Raw genomic sequence first — 21,199 nt, forward strand, 5'->3', positions numbered from 1 at the left:
GTTTCTTTTCCTCTGTGTGAACCTTCAAATTCCATACTTTTGATATTTTCTTCTGTATTTCTATATCCATATTATTTAATTTGTTGTGGAGCACAAAGTTTAATTCCACAGCCAGACAAATTAGAATTATTTTGCTTTCTGAAACCATACTTATGAAATTCTGATTCACAACTTCTAGAGAAACACCACTGTCCTGGTGGAAGGAATCCAGGGTCATGGAAGTCATGAAACCTTGGCTCCAAAACCCATTTTCTTGGTTTCTGGCCTCTCTGTATCTCAGTTTTATAACTTGGAGGAAAGGGGGAAAAAATACCTGCCTTGACTACCTTCTAGTGCTACTTTAAGAATAAAAATGAAATGGATTTGAAAGGATGCTGAAAATAGTAAATAAAAATGAGATTGTAAGGCAGTGCTATTTGAGAGGCCTTATTCTTTATAACAAAAAACAATCCCCAAATAAGTTAATCCCAAGTGCCCTCCAGGAGTCTCCAGTAGATAGATACGCATCTCTATTTATATCTATGTTGTAGCTCCATAATTTTTTTCCCCAAGAAAACACCAGTGTGCTCTTGGCCAAATGTAAGCATGCTCTTAGCTTAACATTTTTTTATCTATTTGTTGGTAGAAAGATTGATTCTTTATATAAGAAACCCAAGCAAAAATAAATGAAATTCTGCTCTCTATCTCTGTCATAGTTCAGGTAAGGTTTTTTATGGAACTTGTATATATTTTGATGTGGTCATTTTTTTTTTTAATTTTGAAAATTGGACTACTCTCAGTGGAGATCCTCAGACTATATGAAGATGCACAGAAACCATCATTTTAAAATATTAATTAAGTTGGGATACCTGGATGGCTCAGTCAGTTAAGTGTCCGACTCTTGATTTCGGCTCAGGTCATGATCTCAGGATTGTGAGATGGAGCCTTGTGTTGGGCTCCATGCTCAGTGGGGAGTCTGCTTGAGATTCTTTCTCTCCTTCTCCCCCTCCCAGCCTCCCTTTCTCTCTCTCAAATAAATAAATCTTTTTAAAAAATTAAATTTTCTCTCTCTCTCTCTTTTTTTTTGGCTAGGAAAGTAACACCATTCCAACTAGCATTTCCATGGGTCTTTCATTTACATAATGTTGCTGTTGGTGGGCTAAATTTGGATGTCTGTGGTGACTTGATCAGTTGTTTTCTCATACTGCACAATTTCATTTTTTCCTGTGCACCAGAAAATCTGTTGAGAAGTTGTTATTTTTCTAAATGATTAACTCAGAAGTCAGTGTAATTTGCTGTCTCTATTAGGCTGCAATCTAGACCACACATTTTTGCCTGAGTTCTGTTCACACTAACAATAAGTTGCTTTTATTTATTTTGACTATGACTGGTTGGCTAAACTTGCTTCTTTCTGTCATGTGAGCTGCTGCATTTCAAACAAGACACTAACCGTTCATCAACCTGGCCTTATTGGCCTTTGTTCTTAGGATTTTCCTCTAGTTTCATGAAAGACTGGCATGAGTTGTGTCTCCATGAGTCTCTCTGCCAAAATTTTGGTTTAATTAGTTTATTTTACTATTATTATTGTACTTTAGTCACTTATCAATTTTGAGAATAATTCTCCATCCTGAAGAAAGTATTACTTGAGGGACTTTTATGGAAAATAAAGGCATGTCTTTGTTCCATTCCACAAAACTAACATGAGATTAGAGTAGCTGAGTTCTGTTCCTCTGTATCCCAGGGAAATGAGTTGGTCTACCTGCCTTAAAGCCAGTCAATAAATACACAGAAAGATCTATTCCTTCTCCTGCTGATGGCTTTAATAACACAGATTAAATGCTCCTTAGGCTAACCTAATGTGCTGAGTTTAGTAAACATGTTTTACTGATACAATTAACTACATAGATGTATATTAGTAATTATTTAAGCTACCCTTGAGGTCCTTCCTGTGAATCTAGGAACCACTTCAGACAGGAAAATGACTTTGGAGAGTCTAAAAGATAGCTTTATGAACCCTACAGTGATCAATTTTAATACATGTAACAAGTCTTAGTTTTCCAATCCAAAAACATACTTAAAAAATAAATCATACTCTAATTCATCATATTTCAGTTCAATTTAATCTTATTTCTCCATATGTGTCTTTAGTGGATGACTACCATTATTTGTGTAAAATTAGAGTCTTGGAGGTAACCTTATTCATACTCTGTGACCAGGGACAGTTGTAAAATAATTCTAGATAGATAAATCTCTGCCCAGCTTTCAAATTCACAAGTGAGACAGACACTTGAGGCTTCTCTGGAACCTTCTTGGTCTGAGATTTCATTTGCATGAAACTTTCATAATCATAAAGCTCCTAACATGGGACCCCACAGCCATGTCTCAGGTGGAATAAATAAGTTCATTTACTCCTGTTTTTCCTTCTAGATTCTCTTCTCCAACCTGTTTTTGATCATCTTTTCTGAGATGTCTCCATGAGCCCATGAAGACTTACTAACACTTAATTTTACAAAACATGAGTGCAAAATGTATTCTCACCCTGAAGCTGTAAAATGATAAAGCTTTCACATGACTCTTTTGCAGGAAATATTTTATAACACAGAAAAGTTAGCAAAACATGGAATATAATATTCTTTAAGAGTGAATACTACTGAAAGAAAATATGCTTAATTCCTATGAAAAATCTGAAATTATAGAAGATAAAAAATTTAAGACATTTTGGAACTGGTATTTCTTGGACAAGCTAGTATTTTAGAACTTTTTAAAATATTGGTTATATCAGGGTGCCTGTTGGCACAGTCAGTTAGGCATCCAACCCTTGGTTTCAGCTCAGGTCATGATCTTGGGATCCTTGAGATGGAGCCTGTTCTGGGTTCCGTGCTCCGTGTAGAGTCTGCTTGGGATTCTCTCTCCCTCTCCCTCTGCCCCTTCCACTCATGCTCTCTTTTTCTCTCTCTCTCACTAAAATAAATAAATCTTTAAAAATATATAATACTAATTTTCACTACCTTTATTTTTGTCTCTTTCCTTTTACCAAGTTATACCCTATTGCTTACCCTAAGGAAAATAGTCAGAATCTTACATTGTTTATTTATAAGTTGGCTTCCTGTTAGAATTTCTGCTGTGCCTCAGTTTCCAGACCCAGAAAGTGGGTGTCTGTTTTCTTTCTTTACTGGAAGTGCTCTGTTAAAATGCCAATGGGACTAGGAGTGAACCACCTATAGCCACTCTCAGTTGGTGATGAATTGCCAGGAATGTCTTATCATGCAGCAGCTGCTACCTGAGAAGAAATGCCAAGTGAGGTTCATTGCTGATAAATGGGCCAGGGGTTAGGCACCTGAGCCCTAATCCCCTGCAGGGCAGATTGTAGAGACGGGTAGGTTTTCTAAGGGAGCAACTCCCAGAAGCTGTGTTGGGAGACATCATTTTTCGCAGATTTTGAAAAATCCAGAAGTTGCCAACTATAGTAAAATGTTAAAAATTAGTGAATCTGTATAAACAATATAGAAGGCTCTTTGTAACTTAAATTTTATTTTATTTTATTTTATTTTTTAAAGATTTTTATTTATTTATTTGACAGAGAGAGATCACAAGTAGGCAGAGAGGCAGGCAGAGAGAGGGAGGGAAGCAGGCTCCCCGCTGAGCAGAGAGCCCGATGCGGAACTCGATCCCAGGACCCCAAGATCATGACATGATCTGAAGGCAGCCGCTTAACCCACTGAGCCACCCAGGCGCCCTGTAACTTAAATTTTAAATGATTTCCAAATAAAAAGTTAAAAAAGAGAAGTTGACAGAGGAAGATGAAGAGGTAAAACTGAACTTGTCCTAAATTTCAATTTCAACCTGTAATCAAGTTTTGAATTGTTTATTTATTCTTCTGATGAACTTGGCCCTCATTTAATGCCAAATCTTAACATCTCAGTTGAAAGGCAACTTGATATCATGTTTAAATATACAGACTTTGAAACAGGCTGCCTGGATTTGACTCCCCACTTTGCCGACTACTCCTGGATGACTTTGAGTGTGTTATTTACTCTCTGTTCATCACTTTTCTTATCTGTAAAATGGGAACGATAACAGTATCTCCCTTCTAAGGTTGTTGTTAGTATTAAATGATTTACCATTTATGCAATGTTCAACTCAGTGGCTGGCATGGTGTTAGAGATGTCCATTACATTAATGTTAACAATCATCATGCAAACATTTAACCTTCTTAACACAGTTATTTTCCACTGATGAGAAAGAAGGGAAGACAGATTGTAATCAACTGAGTCAAGAGAGAACCTTTGCAAACAGCAAAGGAGTATCCATAGGAATATTTTTCTTGCCCTGCCCTGTTGGAGGCTCACTGGGCAAGGACAAAACAAGAGTGTCATTGCCTTTGGTATACTGTGGTCCCAAGTCACTGCTTAGTGCTTAGTGAGCCACTGCCTGGCTAGCAGGTACCTCTATCCCTTAGTCCCCGAAATGGAAAATTTCAGGCCATGTAAGTGTTACCAGGCAAAGTGACAATGTTATCCAGAATGCAGTCTATTTACCCTTTTAACACATTTCAGGCTTGCTAAGGTTTCCTTACAGCATTGTTTTTAGTGTTTCAAAGACCATTATGTGACATAGAGCCTTGCTCTCAAAGTGGGGTCCCTAGGGGCAGTATCAGCAGCCCTAGAAGTTTGTTAGAAGTGCAGAATTTCAACCCCTTCACCCCGAGACCTGCAGAATCAGAATCTGTATTTTAACAAGTACCCAGATGATTCTCATGTGCACTTCAGCTTGAGACGCCTGACGGAATCCACTGCCTTGCTTCTAGAACACTGTGGAAAAATCCAGACGTGGCTTCTGATTCTCGTCCTCCTCCCACCCACCCTCCTAGGCCTTCTTTATAAAATCCTGTTACTCTTTCTCTGTTCCCCTGAACAGTGTTGCTCTGCACCCTGCCTGAATGGTAAATAGTCACAGAAACTACTTTGAATAATTTTCAACATGTGCAAATACAGGGCAAGCTACCGCAAGCCAAGTGTTTGCTGGGAACCATGCAATGCGAGAGGTCAAAAGATAGGGTGACAGTTCACTTCATCTCTAATTCCTTTAAAGGAGCATCAGGTAAATGCATGGTGTTTCCATTTTGTTTGCCAATATAGGCATAGTCCCATGCAGAGCGTCATTCAATATGCAGGGTTAATTAAGTTCTTAGTTCTGCTAGGAAAAAAGTGCTGAGGCAGTTAGAATTTCTAACTCAGAAAATCAATTCAATTGATGGGCTTTATTTCTGAAAGGAATAGCCAGTCTCTCGTCCATATATTTACATATTGATTAGCCCCTTTCCATGAACGTTTTGATCTTTTAATTAGGTTTCCAGTGTTTTTAGTCACTGGATTAACAATCATGTCCTGTCCACATGAGCTGTGAAAGGTGGTTAACATTGCATTTTTACCAAAAAAAAAAAAAAAAAAGTTTTTCCATGGTCAAAATATTATGAGTAATACTGGCCACTATAGCTGTTTTATTTCTGGAATACACTCAGCTCATTTATGGCCTAAACAGGATTTTTACTTCAGGGGCCATCAAAGAAGTTGGTATCACTGCTGCCTACAGGTATATGCCCTCCGTCACCCATTTTCTCTCTTTAAGAGTTGCTTATTGGGGAAACATGTCCACTTAAATTTTTCTGTTTCTACATCTGCATACATATATGTGTATGTGCCCACATTCGTATCACTCTCCTGTCTCAGTTTATGTTACTTTTGTGAGGAGATCAATTTCAGTGAACTGGGTGAATAAATCAGTGACAGGCAATTACCATTGAGAATTGTAAAAAAGAAAACAAACGCTCTCTAAGTTTAGAAAATAGGAACCCTGGATCTGTCCTTGGAGGGTAGGAAATGGAAGCATCCACACCACACATGGGCAAAAAAAAAAAAAAAAAAAAGGAGTTCAGTCTGTGCGCATGTCTGTTGAGAAGGGACCTGTGTGTGGCCATCAGGCCTCATGGTGCGTGGCTCACTGTGGCTCCACACAGCACGGCTCAGTCCATCCAGGCCCTGAGATCCTGAGTTTCCTCGAAGAACACTGTACATTTTTCGATTTTCTCTTTTTTTATGGCTTTGACCTCATGCATATAAGAGCCTTCTGACTATGTCTTATTATTACTACATTTTAAAGGAAATTGTTATGTCTACCAAGAACAAAAACATGAATAACTGACAGTATTAAGGGTCTCAGGTAGAAAACACAGTTATGGAAGGTCTGATAAAAGGTAGGAAAAGAAACACCTGGTATAGAAGAAGGGGAATAGAATAATATAGTGGTCAAAACTCAAGAGTTTTGAAGTCAAACGTATGTGGATTAAAATTCTAGCTTTAGTACTTCTAGTGGTTAGAACTTATTATTTCGTTTTGTGTGTGTGTGAAGTTGTTTTGTTTTTTTTTTTTTTTAATTTCAGGCTTATTAAAAAACTTTCAAGAAACATTGAAAGAGTTCCCATATAGCTTTCACCTAGCTTCCCAAATGTCAATACCTTATATATTCATGGTATAATTATTGATACCAAGACATCAACACTTGTTCTATACTCTAATCTGTAGGTCTTGTTCATATTTGTTAAATGTTCCCAGACCATCTGTTTTTCTTATTTAGAACCCACTCTAGGAACTACATTGCATGTATTTGTCCAATATCCTAGCATCCTTCAATCTATGACAGTTTTTCAGTCTTTCTTTGCCTTTCGTGAACTTGACGCTTCTGACGAGTAATGGTCAGTTACTTCATATAATGTCTCTGATTTGGGGTTTGTCTACTGTTCTTCATATTTTAACATGGGTCTCTGTTTTTGGCAAAAATTACTTTTTGTGGTATTACAGAAATGGTATTTTGTCCTTCATTATGCATCATATCAGGAGGTACGTGACTGGTGATGTTAACCTTGATCACCAGCTTTGGGTGATGTCTTCCAGATTTTGTTCCTTCACTGTGAAGTTACTATGTTTCCTTTTGTGATGATCAGGTATCTTTTGCAAGATACTTTGTGACTATGCAAATATCCTGTTTCTTATCTTACTTCCAACTTCTAATTTTAGCATTCATACTTGCCAAATACAGGCAAAATACTTGGCATAATGGCTGATATATTAAATGCTAATTCTATTTTCCTAACACCAATAAATATAGTAGTTATGATTATTCCAATATAACAAACATGAGAGCATCATAACATGGCTCAGAACATAGTATCTAATGGTGATATTGGTTTATTGGTAAAGCAGTTTACCTGCATTGATATTAGAGACAACAGATATCCCATCACTTCCAGCTCTTTGTTAGGAATCAAATAGGGAGCTATTTTTGTGTAGGAAACTAGTTCCAAAAAACTATTGCTATGCTAGGTACCTTCGTGTGTGTAATGTAATATTCACCATCATTAGCGCTTATGAAGGTCCACGTGTTATTTGGTCATTTGATCTCTGTAATAAACCCTTGAAGAAATGTCTTGACTACAGATGAGCAAAATGTGACTTAAGTAGGCTAAATAATTTATGAAATCACACAGCTACTAAGCACCAAAGCAGGGATATAATTTCAAGTCTCTCTGAGTCCAAAACCATGCTAGATCATTAAAAACGAGAAAAGAACCATTGCAAATTGAAAAATAAAGCTTCATCAGGCTCCATTAAAAGAAGATTACAAAATGTGTGTTTTCTGACTGGTAAAGGAGGAAGGCTCTGGTGATCGATTCTAAGCACTTATAGGTGAATGAGTTTTATGTGGACTTTATCCAGGTTTAAGAAAATTACTCAATTGTTTTGTGCATTCTGGAAGGATATATCATATCACAATTAAGAAATTAAGTTTATTCATAGTTAGCTACAAAAAAGTTATCCTAAGAAGAATGATTATTCAATCATTCTTATTTACTAGAGATATAAATCTTATTGGAAATGAGATCATTTATTCAGGTATTCCAGACGAAAGCTAGTGTCACTAGAAATACCCATGTAAATAAAGCAAAATGTATGTTTTTTCTTAAATTTTGCAGTTCCTCTCAATGTTAAGGCTTGCCATAAATAAATTGAAAATCATATGTCTCAAGATTTATTTGATTTATTTTTTTTAAATGTTTTGGGGAAAAATAATACAGACCTCATTTTGCCAATAATAATAATAATAATAATAATAATATCCCACCTATTTGACAGCTACAAGATACAAACAAATGTGTGCCCCTCAAACATCAAATGATTTGAATGACTGAAAATAAAATGTTAGAATATGTGGCTAAATATTAATGATTGATTCATGAGTTCATTCTCCAATAAGTGAATTCTCCCTAAATTCTTTGGACACTTTGCTATCATGAACTCATGAAATCAGCAATTACTTAAAGTTTAGTTACTACTGATTTTCTTGCCATAAGCTCCAAGCTGTTTTTATCAGGATTATGTCTTAAACAAATGAAATAAACACTTGGGGGAACTAGGAAAGTGTAGCTTTATTACTGTACATAAGAAGATGTCTTTAAAAAAGTCTTAAAATAAAAAAGCAGTTTTTATTAATGACATTTAAAAAAACGGCTTTTAAGATGATAAATGTGCCCATCCATATACTTAACTTGTATTAAGAGGCTTCTGTCTTTAAAGTGTTACAGACATTGGCAAATTAATTTATTGTTGTAATACTGCTGAGAAATAGGCAAACAAGTTAAACTAGAATAGTGTTTACTTAGGATTACAATTCCCGTGTTATTAAAAAAGAATTAGCAGAGATCATAATAATTAGTCTGAAACAGATAGCAATTAGCATAAGAAGAATCTGTAGAAGAGGCAATAAGAGGTGCAGACACACTTAGAGGTCTGGGAGGATGGCCCTAATTGAGTCTGATAGTCTGTTTCCAACAGCAATTTTGTGGGGTACATTGTGGGAGATTGTGATGTGGTTTTAAAGGTCACAGTTGTACATGGCTGTACCTGCCATGAATCTGTACCAGACCACCTGGGATCTATTTATAAACCTGTACAAACTCTTCAAACAATGTTTCCTAAGTTTATCCTCCCCCATATGGAGAAGTCATATGTGCTTGCTTGTCTCAAAATTACCATTTCTCCTTTCAAATAATTCACTGCTTTCCACGGAGTGTAAGGAAGTAGCAAATTCAGTTGATCTCATTTATGACACGCATGCTCGTGAAAATTTCACTTCTGAGGTTTTATTTTATATTTTTCCTAGACTCTTAATTAATAATCACACGACAGGTCTGCTGAACCCTTCCTTCCTTTACATGGATATATTGCTTAAGGGGTGAGATCCAAGACAGGGTAATGTGCAAAGTATGTTTCAATATTACATTGGCTTTTGTTTACAGTGGCTTTTTGTGACAAATTCCAGGGTTCTGTTAGCCTTTCTGGTTGCAGAAGAGTCCCTTGTTGAATATACAACTTGGGGTCGTTCTTATTTATTTTTTATTATGTAGCTAAAGGATGCTTAAGTAATGAGTCTTCTCACACCTAATCAAAATAACTCTTTGCCTTGTACTCTTCCTCTCAGTTGGTGGTACTGCAGTCCACCAGTCACCCAGCTGGAAACGTGTCCTTTTTTCTAGACTGTCTTCCTTCACTCCCAATTTAAGTGTCCTTTCAGTAATCACAAAGTCCTTCTGCTTTTACTTTCTGCCTATATGTTGACCCATTGCTTCTGTTCTCATGGCTTAAGGTCTCATCTGGTTAACTTCTGGTTGTTCCTTCAGAAGAGTCAGTGTTATTGCCTTCTGCTCTGGGATAGTTGGCCTCTTTTGGTCCTTACTCTCCCCCTGCCTAGTCCTGCTGTTTATCCCTATGTGATGTTCCCCTGCACCACTTTGTGAACCTCTTGAAGGAAGGAATTAAGTGGGACTTACTGACTGTTTTATCCCCAGCCCCTGACTTATGGCCTGGTATATATGAGGTGTTAAGCTGGATGAATGAACAAATAAAGTTTTTCTTCAGCTCCCCCCATGCCTGTTTTATATATCACACTGAGACAAAATAATGATCCAGTTATCCATGGGTAATTATATTGAATATATAACCATTCAGCTTCCAAACACATCATGAAATTCTAGGGAAATTTATGTTCGTTTTTGTTTTGATATTTGGGTGTGTGTGTGTGTGTGTGTGTGTGTGTTTTAAGAAGGAATAATAATAATTTTCAAAAATTTGCCTTTCTGTATGACTTTTCTCATCACTTTGTTTTAATCTCAGTCAATTAGGACCATTGCCTTTGGTGTCCATCAAACCCAGGTTCCAGTTCTAGTTTTCATCTTGGGCCCGTTTTAACTACTCTGGTGCTGAGTTAGCTTCATTTTGATACAGTCATTATTTGAATCTTGTGCCACTGCTTTATGTGTGTATGTATATATATAAAGAATGCTAGGTAAGATATACTAAGAAGACATAACCTGAACTAAGAGGTCAAAGAGGGACTTTCTGGATGTGATCCTAGCTAGTTCTTGTTGATGCTTCTTCATATTCCTTCTGGCTCCCTGAGTTCAACTGAAACCATGGGAGGCAGTTCTAACAAATCAGCCACTTTCCAGCTCAAATACTGTATTTCTCCTTTCTACCTGAGGGTGCAAGCATGGATAGTCTGGTGGAGGGGAGAGTTAACCTCCATTCAGTAGGAGATGGGAGTTGATGGACAAATGTCCCAGCCTCCTGACCTCCAATGAAAAGATTCTGAGGTATGTCTTTCCTGTGGTTGTTCAGAGATTCTCTAAGGAGAGAACTAGCTATAGCAGTAAGATACCTAATAATGTATCTACCACTGGTTTCTCTTCCATACAAACTATCTGCCTTTAAGTCTTTATGTCAGTGTTGGTATTTGGAGCACCAACCAAACTGAGCCAAGGCTTAAAGAATATGGAAGCCATGACCAACCAAGGTTGAGAGATTATGACAGTCAGAAGAGACATCATGTAGCAGTGCCAGAGCCAAGGCTTAAAGGTAGCAGTTACAAGGAACTAAAAGATGCTCTAGAAGACTGGCTGAAGCAGAAAATGGGAAGGGAAATTTGAGAGCTAGCAGGGGCCAGTTAGTGTTGGGTCTTAGAACTCATGGTCACTATTTTGATGTGATTGCAGAGATGGTGGGATCTAGATTGAATGAAGTGGGGGAGTGATATGCTAGACGGTATGGAGAACAAATTCTAGGGGAAATGGAGCCAAGACGCTATGAGGAAATTATTAAGCACCTACATTTGGGAACTATTACCCACAGAAAAAATGAGTGGATTTCACAAGTATTGAGAAGGTAATGTCTTTCTAAATTTCCATTGCTAAGTTCCTTATCAGAGTCATTGAGGCGGCCGTAGTGGTACCTAAGGTAAACTGGTAATTTATACACGGAAACATTTCAGCCATTTTTCTTCATGATATTGCTCTTCATGATCATATAATAGCAAATTTTCTTTCAGAGCCTATTTTCTTCTCAAAAACAGAGTCTTTAACTTATGTACTTATGCATCTCCATCTTCTAAAAATATTGAAATACTTGTGGTGGCTGAGAAAATAACATCATATTCTTCCGGTTCATCTGTGGTAGTAAATGATAGAATTTGTTAACAATGTGTGTTTAAACCCAATTCCTAGTTTGGAAGTGAGGATGCCAAAGGATGGTAAATTTTACCAATTTGCTCATGAGTATGAAAATAAATTAGAATGATGAAGAACCATACACCACAGCAAGTGCCTTTATAAAAATTATTTTTGATGTCTTTTGTGAGGTATGTGATTTTGCCATTAAACCTTTTATTTGAGGGCGATTAGTAACCACTCATTTCAGTTAGTGCAGTGAAAATGGGTTTTATTGTTCCCATTAGTCAGCAAAAATTAAAAATGGTGATAAACCCTTTCTGAAGATGCAACTTTCATTAAAAAGGAGGAAATGAAAAACTAATTGAAAGTTACTGTAAATTTTGAATCATTAATTTCATGCCAAAATAAGTCATTAGAAATCTCTGATGGATATAAAAAAGCAATCATTTGCAAAATTGGAATGAGCAAAATTCAGTCTAGGTGTACTTCTCTATTTTTTTTGATTTGTATATTGGGAGAGCTATAATATAGAGATTGTTGAATTTTAACAAAAAAGCCTTTTGTTATATGTAGTTTGTATGTGTTGTGGGGTTCTAAACCAACTAATTAGTTTCCCTTGGAATCCTTTTATTTCAGTTGGTCACCTTTGTTGTAACTCACTGCTTTTCTTGCTTTTTATCTAATGATAATATGTCTGGTTCATATCACTTCACTATGAAAAATCTACAGTTTTTGTTTTGCCTTGTGTTTTGTTTTTATTTTACTATATATACTATGTGTGTATATTTATTGTATAAATTGTATGTATCTTGAATGTATAAATATATCTGTTATATAAAAACATTAATATATAAATATTTGTCAATAATATAAATATATAATATGTAATAATTAATTAAAATACATACAAATAAAATTAAAAGCCTTAATCCCCTTTTTAGAAAAGAGAAGGGCAAAATTTATGAGCTTTCTTCTTAAGTCTCTCCAGTTTTCTTCTATGCAAAGGAAAAGTAGTTCTCTAATAACCAGAATTTTTTATTCTTCAACTCTGCTTTTGAAAGTGGACATAATATACTAAATCTGGAGAGCTCATCACATCAAAAATAAAAATATCTGCAGGTCTAAATCACAGTGCAAGGTATCTTGTTCCATAAAACTGTCTTTCATTATGGGATGTACAGAAAACAAATTGAATGTATAATTGCATAAAAAATATTTTTTGATGTTGTACCCAATGAAACTTGACAGATAACATGCTCTACTATTTTGGAGAAAACTAAGCAAACTAAAAAGAACTGTAAAATTAATTAGTTACCATGATAACTGAACTGATTCTCAGTAGACAACTAAAAGGCAATAGTGATGTTAATAGAGTAGCTTAAATTGCAGCAGAAACTTCCAGATTCCTTTTGTAAGTGAAGAACAGACCAACAGACCATCACAGCGCAACATTTTTTCTTCTCACATACTTCGAACACTTAATTACCAGAAAAAAAGAAATCCTTTATTATCATCTAGGATTCAGGTTCAAATAGCCAACTGCAATCATAGTGGTGCAAAGTAGAATCATCATTTTTTTTTTAAGTGGAAGACTTTTCATTTTACATTTACTATTATGCACATTATTGATTTTCTTTTCTGGTTGTTGTTCCTTGCAGAGAGTGAATCTATCTTTCGATTTTCCATTTTACGGCCATTTTCTACGTGAAATCACTGTGGCAACTGGGGGTAAGTGGTTTTCTACCCATTCACCCTAAGTAATCTACAGTTTCACTATAGATATTATTTTTAATTTACTTTACATTTCAATAGGGACACTTATTGGGAAAACCATTGTCTTCTATCACAAAGTCACGGGTATAAATAAAACCTGAGAAAGAGTATAGCTATTGGAAAAACTTTTCAGCAGAAAAAAATTGTAGTTATAATAATTTTCAGCTTAGATTCATCTGTTTTCCTTCTACCTTTTTTCCCCCTTCTTTTCCTTCTGCGTTTTAATTCATTTTTGGTAATATGGTAAGATTGCATAAATGGGAAGAGATCTAGAAGAAAAAGATGCTTACGGAAGTTGTTACAGTATTTTTCTTTCCTCTTACTGTGTAGAATTGATTGACGTAAATATATAGACAAACACCACCTCATGTATATTAGCTTTAATTATTTCGGTCCTCCCCCCATGCCTTCAATGCCACTTAGGTTGACTGGCAACTCATTTGAATCTTAAAAATAAACACTGAGATTCAGTATGTAATCTTTTAGTGTTATTTTTCTGCACAACCTTTGGAGGTTACTTTAGAGATTAACAATACCCTAGAAAGGCAGTTATTGTACTTTATAGTATATCCCAGAAGTCAGAAAAAATGTAATCCTTGAGTGCTACTAGCAGAGATAAGCAAAAGGCCAGAGAATATCCCTGTATTCTGAGAGAAAAACATAAAAATGGAAGCCTAAGTAAAGATGTAAGTTAAAAGAAATCCAGGCCAAGTGCCCATGCCTAATTCACCAAAGACCAGAGTCCTCCTGTACTGGGTTTCATGATTGCTCTTCCAAAAGGATAAGAGAGTCCTGTGGATCACTACTGCCATATTTTAATATAAGACTTAGAATTACGTAGGAATCAGAATAAGCTTTGTAACTGGAAATATCAACAAGCAAATAAGAGTTTTTGAGTATCTACTCTGAGCGAAGGTAAATACAGGTACCTCTGTTTTGGGATTACATAGCCTACTGGACTATTAGAGTGAAGCAGAATGTGGCAGTTCCTTAGAAAATAGAAATCATGAAATATGGGTTTCCAGGGATGACAAAGCTCAGATAGCTGTGAACATTCTGTATAGAGAAATGATTGTTTAAGATCTTCCTTAAAGGACGTCTCAGTTTCGAGGGTCGTGTAGGGAAGGAAGAGTAGGTCCCATGGAAGAATATCTCGAGTAATTATACGGAACGAGAAATGGGTAAGGTATATGTCGGATACCAAATAATTGAGTTTGAGTGAAGCTGAGAGGGGGTTTACAAAAAACATGGCCTATTAAGATGATAAAAATAGATTGGGACAATTTTATATACTGCCTCAAGAGTCAGTTGGAGTCGTTAGTACTTATTTAGGTAAGTGATGAGCTGAAGAAACTGAATCCAGACATTTGTGGAACGCCTTCAAGTATAAAAAGACTGGTGTTAGTACACATAATTGGAAGAATATTGCACTAGTTTGTGTGACACATATTGAAGGCCTTGGCAATTCTGTGGCTTCAAACAGAGAAACGATGCTGTCAGCCAGAATTACAGACTCAAGCAGAATAGCGGGATTTAGGGAATGCCAATGGCTTCAGTTCTGAAACTATTAAATTATGTGTAAAGAAAGGACTAAGTATGGGGCACCTGGGTGGCTCAGTTGGTTAAGCATCCGGCTCTTGGTTTCGGCCCAGGTCCTGATCTCAGTCTTGTGAGATCAAGGCCCGGGTCAGGTTCTGCGCTTTGCATGGAGGCTGCGTGTCCCTCTCCCTCCCCCTCTGCCCTTCCCCCCTCAAATAAATAAATAAAAGCTTTTTAAAAAGGACTAAATATAAGCAAATTCACGGAAGGACCGTGTTTTTTTGAGCCCACTGTGTATTTCTATGCTAGTATATTGCATGGCATTTAATAGCCATTTAATTAATATGTTGAAGGAATAAGAGAAAAAAAAAAGGTCACGTTGACATCATGAATTACATCATGCCTCCTAGCATCTTGAAAGTACGATAGAAGCATGGTTATTTTATAATATGGACATTAGGCATATTTTCTGACATTTGGGTTACTAGTGTTCCACTGAATATCAAAAAGTGAATTCTTAATCACATTTGTTCAAAATCTATACACACAGTGGTAAAAATATGGGCACCTTTGATTTTCAGCTTCCCAAATTGCTTTATCCTTAAAAGTCATGTCAGTGATTCAGCCAATATGAGCTAAGATTTCCCTCAGCTGAATTGGTAGGAAAAAAAAAAAAAAACCCAAACCAATAGCTATATCATCTTTACTGCTTCAAAGTACCACTTTCCTTTGAAACGATCCTCAAAATAAGTGAAAAATCTGGTGCCTTGAATGATCTCTGTCTTCTTTGAAGAGAACACTAATGTAAAGAAATTCTTTTTTCTCTATTTAAAATATACTAGCCTGGAAGTTGCATATATAAACCCATACCCTATTTAAAGGAGACTCAACTGAGATAACTTACACATTTATCTGAGTTCCTTCAAAATGAAACCAGAGATTTCCTGTAAGCTTTCAAATAAAGAAATAAATAGCTTCTTTGCACTTTTATTGTTCATTTATTGAGTCAGTTTTGATTGGAGTCCCTACCGTGTGAAAGGCACAGTGTGTGATACTTCGCTGTATGCAAAGAATAAATTTGGAGTCCTGCTCCAAAGTTTAGAGTCTAAGAAGAGGAAGGGGTATATGACTGAGCATAAGCGGAGGCTCACTATAAATGCTGCCGGGGCGGCAGGTTGTTCTGGGAGGAGACCATTCCTTTTGGGCCAACCAAGAACAGGTTTGTCATACTGGCCTTGAAGGAAGGTAGAGGTTTCGTAGGCAAAGAGGCAGGTGGAAGCAGTGTGGAGAGGGATGGGACTGTCCAGATAAGGGGATGGTGAGCTAAGGGACAGAGCTGAACCTATAGGGAACATATCAGGAGGGCTGACAAAATATATCAGTTTATCCTGAATGGAATGTTGGAGTTAGAGTCTAGAAGAGAGGAGATGGGAGAAGGGATGGCAAATACCTTGAACATTATAAATTTGCTTGCTAGCCAGCAGCTGTCAGGTGTTTTTGAGAGAAGATCTGGCCTGTGCTGGCAGGGGAGAGCAGGGTAAGGTGGGGGGTGGGGGCAAGAACGCAGACAGCAGGAAGGATTTGGTATCTCCGCAAGGTCCGCCATGCCTTGGCCAGGGTGGGTGCAGTGAAGAAGGACGGAAGGGGCCAGCGCAAGACACAGTGTTGGGTTCTTTCATCATAAGTGTTGTGGAGGTTTCTAGGCAAAAGGATCTGTGAGGACGCGGTGAGTAAAGCTAAGGACAGCTCAAATGGGGACTTGTGAATAGAATTTTGATGGATCTCTTCTGTGATTGACTAGGTGTGAGAGGCAGACGGACCTATCTGACAAATGCTCATCACATTAGAAATCTTGAAATCTTACTAACTGTGAATGGCTTGGGAGAAAAGTAGAAACCGCGAGTGAGGTTAAGTCAAGTTGACTGTAGGCCATTCTAAAGAGACCAGGGACTGGGATTTTTAAGTAGGGACACATGGGTGTCTGTGAAACGGATATGAATATTCTATTGACTGTCAGTTCTCTTCAATTGTGTCTATAGATTCCTCTTGAACTTGTTTTTACATTAGATTGGGGGAAAAGAAAGTGAAATGTGAAAGTGGATATTTTCAACCACAATTTGCTTCATTCCTTCCACACCGTTTTCCCATTTCCCATGCCTCCTTAAAATCCAGCCCCCACTCCTCCTCTCTTTCTCTGTTTACATAGACACAAATTTCTTTTTTTTTTAATATTTTATTTATTTGACAGAGAGAGAGAGAGATCACAAGTAGGCTGAGCAGCAGGCAGAGAGAGAGGGGGAAGCAGGCTCCCCACTGAACAGAGAGCCCGATGTGGGGCTCGATCCCAGGACCCTGAGATCATGACCTGAACCGAAGGCAGACGCTTAACCCGCTGATCCACCCAGGTGCCCCAGCCACAAATTTCTTTAAGACTGAAATGACCTTAAGGGTGTCTGTGTTAATGCTAAGACCAGCACCATTTCAAAACAGAAAATAGTTTAAAAGTACAAGACATCTGCCTAAGTTATTGTGACTCATCTTTATATTTAAATATATATGTATTTAATTATGAACACACTTAAGTTTATAGTTAAAAATGTAAATAAAAACTAAATATCTGGCCATTTATTTATAAATTATAAGCATGAATCTTTGTTAAGCATTTTAATTTTCAAAAGCTTCAATCATCCATACAAATAACAAAATGAATTGGAAATACCATCTTATTTTCTGGTTCACTGGTAACAGAATTTGAAAGCATTCATTTATCTTTTTATTTAAAAGATACTTCAGAATACAAATATTCCAGACATTAAAAAACTAGTACTCTGTGCATCTCATAAAATCATTTCATTAATGACACCACTAAGCTGTGTTATTTGCATATATATCACACTGCTTTTATTCTCTTGCTCTATCAATACTCTAACTGGTTCTTTTTCATTATTAGGCTGCTTAGGTGATATTTTAAATGTTTCGAAAAGTAGATTTTTTTTTAAAAGTAGATTTAAGTGTAAGGATTTGATTTTTAATTCTCGTGACCATCACTTGTAATGATATCTTTTTCATGAGCCCATCCTGGGTACATCATACTAACTACAATGACGCAAAATGTGGGAATGGGTAAGTGATGCATTCAAAATCATGGGGAAGAGAACGGGTGACAATATCCAGATCATTCTGGCCCCAGAATTTAAGTATGTAGACAGATGCTGGTTCGTAATTAAAATAGTGTGTGGAATTGCAGGCAGTTGTATGTGAGATTAGGAATCAAAGATGACATAAATTAAACAGGTAACGATGAACATGTATTACCTTGATTGTACAAAGGATTTGCCCTCCCTTCCCTTCAACATGAATTTCTAATTGGAGGTTTAATGAAAAAAAAAAACTGCTTAGAATTTTTTCTCGGGGTGCAAAAGCAGTTTTATTCACCCTTCTCTGTTTTCTTTCTTCAGGTGTGTTTTTTTTTTAAATATAACTGACATACAGCACTATTTTCATGTAAGGTATTGAATATTAAATCGATTTTTTTCATTTGCCACATGATACCTGATGAAATAAAAAATGTTCATTATGTCATTAGTGTTTAAGATATGAAAAGTCGGAGCATGGCATTTAAAATGTCAAAAAGACAAAAGTAAAATATTTACCTTCCTTCTTTCCCTGCCTCCTACTCCAATGCGCTCCCCTCCCAAGAAAAAAACCACCATTACCCTTTGAGCTGTGATATGTTAAATTCAAATTTAGAATAATTTCCTAAATTTGGTCTATAGTCATTCACTTTTTTTTTTTCCCACTTTAAGTTTTTCACTTTAAGTTTAAAAAAAAAAAAAGAAAAAAGCAGTGCATATTATTTTGATTGAGTTTTCTGGATATGTATTAGCAAATCTTCCAGTTCTTTTTTTGTTCTCACTTTCAAATAGTCATATTTTAATTGTAGCTCCAAATAATATTTCATACTTTTTAGAGGGACTTGATTAATAACAGTTATAACAGGGTTTTTCAGAGTGGAAGAGAGTTCATTATTACTCATGATGATTGATTTATAAATACCAAGTCTGTCGTCTTTCAAGTGTATAACCTCATAGAACAGAACAGAATGTATCCATTAACTTTCTGAATCTAGTGAAAAAGTGAATGGAGTTATTTTGTCTTTTAATATTATTATTACCATTTTTGTTATTAATAAGAGAAAGCAGAAGTTATGGGTCTCTGGAGATCTGATGCATGAAGGGAAAGTACTGAAGGGATAGATGCTGGACAAAATAAAGCCATCCCATTCGGTTCACTAATTTTTTTTTTTTTTTCGGTTCACTAATTTAAAGCAACAAACAAGATCTTAAGGATTCCTGGACAGAAAGATAAGTTTTGTGATGTCTGCTTTGCTGTATCTAAACGATTCTCTGTGAAGTCCCTCTGAAAACCTGAGAAAGTTCATTTTAGCAGTCCTCCTAGATGATTCACTGTTCCCCAGACTGTCTAGTGTCCAGAATTAAATTCAGCAGATTCATCAACACTGCTACATTTCTTTCCACCATGGCTTTATGAACTGCATGTTCTCAAGCCCTTTTGTTTCTTCTGTGTATCGACACATCATATTCCGTTAATTGACTCCTTGGGACCAGGGGTAAGAGTGGCTGGAGATTAGAGCAGTAAGAGTGAGGCCACCCAGGAAATAGACTCAAGTCACTAGGAATGAGCAAGAAAAATCCGGGAGACAGAAATATGGGCAGGACAAAGGAAGAAAATTCTAGAAAAACAGAAAGAAGAGGACCATTAATGCATGATAGTTAAGTCATGACTGCGGACAGAAATGACAAATGTTGATCAGCTGGGATAAGAGCCTCGGTAAACAGCACATTCTCCAGATTTAGCACCTTCCTTTGCCATGACAGCCACAGAGGAGTCTACACATCCCTGGTGCTCAGACATTCACCTAGGAACATTTGCCTCTGGAAAGCACCATTTATCCTCTCAGGGATCCAGGCTTGATTTGAAACATTGGCAACAAATATTTTGCTTGCATCCTGTCCTAGTCACTTCATCAATAATTCAGAAAAATAGCAATATTGCACAGATGCTCAAATATATCACCCAATTGAAAACAAAGGGTGTCTAGGTAACTAATTAGTAAAGTAGCAATGCACAGCAGGTGCTCCAACGTTGTCTGATCCTGGAAAAGAAGGGGAAAAATACTAAGCACTTGAGGACTGACTTTGGACCCAAGCCAGTTCAGGAATAAATTCGGAGAAGCTCCCTGAATTCCTCCTGAAGCCAGCAATTGCAATTCAGTATTTTGGAGAAGTAGTCTGGCATCTGGGTTAAGATAAATATACTGATATTCAAATCAGAATATACAAGTTTATAAGTCAAACTAGTCATAGCTGTTATAATCTTTAGGAAATTACTTTCTATCCGTCTTGCCTCAATTTCCCAATCTATAAAATAGCATAATAAAAGTACCTAGCCCAGAAAGATTTTTGTTCAAGTTAACTAATAATCTGTTATTGTTACCTATTTCATAGAAAATGCTAATTAATAGCATATATTATTATTACTATTCTTTTATACATATAGTTTTTCTCTTTTATCCTTCTCAAAATACTTCCTTCATGAAGCTGTACTTGCTTCTTAAAGTAGTTTGTCATGTTTTCTTTGATGTCATTATCCGTATCTCAGAGAATGATTAAAGAGTTAACTTGTCATTATCTCCATTTTAAAGGCTGACTCATCCATTCAGAAGTGGGAGGTATAAAGGGTCTAGATGACTTGGGATGTCCTCTTTATCAGCATAGGCATATCTGTCATCTGTAACTGCAGTGCAGAATCTTCTCTAAAGACCTCCCAATGCCAACATTCTGTGACTCTGATTGTCTCACCAAATTTAACAATTTTGTAACGCATGGCAGAAGAATCTTGAAATATTTCTCTAATTGTGGTACGATAGGCTGTAACTGGATAACAGGCATGATTATCATCAGCAGGCCACACATATCATGCTTCCTACTCTACCCTTTGTGTGGCAAGAACTTCGAGGACAAGTCATCAAAGCATAAAGTTAGTTATGGCTAACTGATGGACATCCCCCCAGCAGCATCTAGATGGCCTTTTATGGATTTGAGATTCACTTAATTTCTAATGACCAACTTGAAAATGTACTGAAGACACAACCACAAGTGCAAAATTAAGTATTTGTCTAGTTAAATCTATGTGTGATGGTTAGCCTTTGAATTAGGAGATAGATTTTCTTATGGGTAACCATTATTCAATGCTCACCATTATTTTCAGTTTCTTTTCTTAATTTTTAATACTTCACAGAAAACTAGTAGGTGTACTATGAAAACAGCT

At 36.5% G+C, this 21,199-nt stretch overlaps 1 protein-coding gene across 1 annotated transcript in view; it reads left to right on the forward strand.

Moving 5' to 3' along the window:
- PLXDC2 (plexin domain containing 2) overlaps positions 1-21,199 on the forward strand; it is a 446,156-nt gene that overhangs the window by 219,819 nt on the left and 205,138 nt on the right. The window contains exon 4 of the mRNA XM_080812133.1: positions 13,195-13,264. Within this exon, the coding sequence (XP_080668259.1) occupies positions 13,195-13,264 (70 nt within the window). The remainder of the gene's footprint in view (positions 1-13,194; positions 13,265-21,199) is intronic.

The sequence above is a fragment of the Martes martes genome, assembly GCF_963455335.1.
Source record: "Martes martes genome assembly, chromosome: 8".
NCBI lineage: Eukaryota > Metazoa > Chordata > Mammalia > Carnivora > Mustelidae > Martes > Martes martes.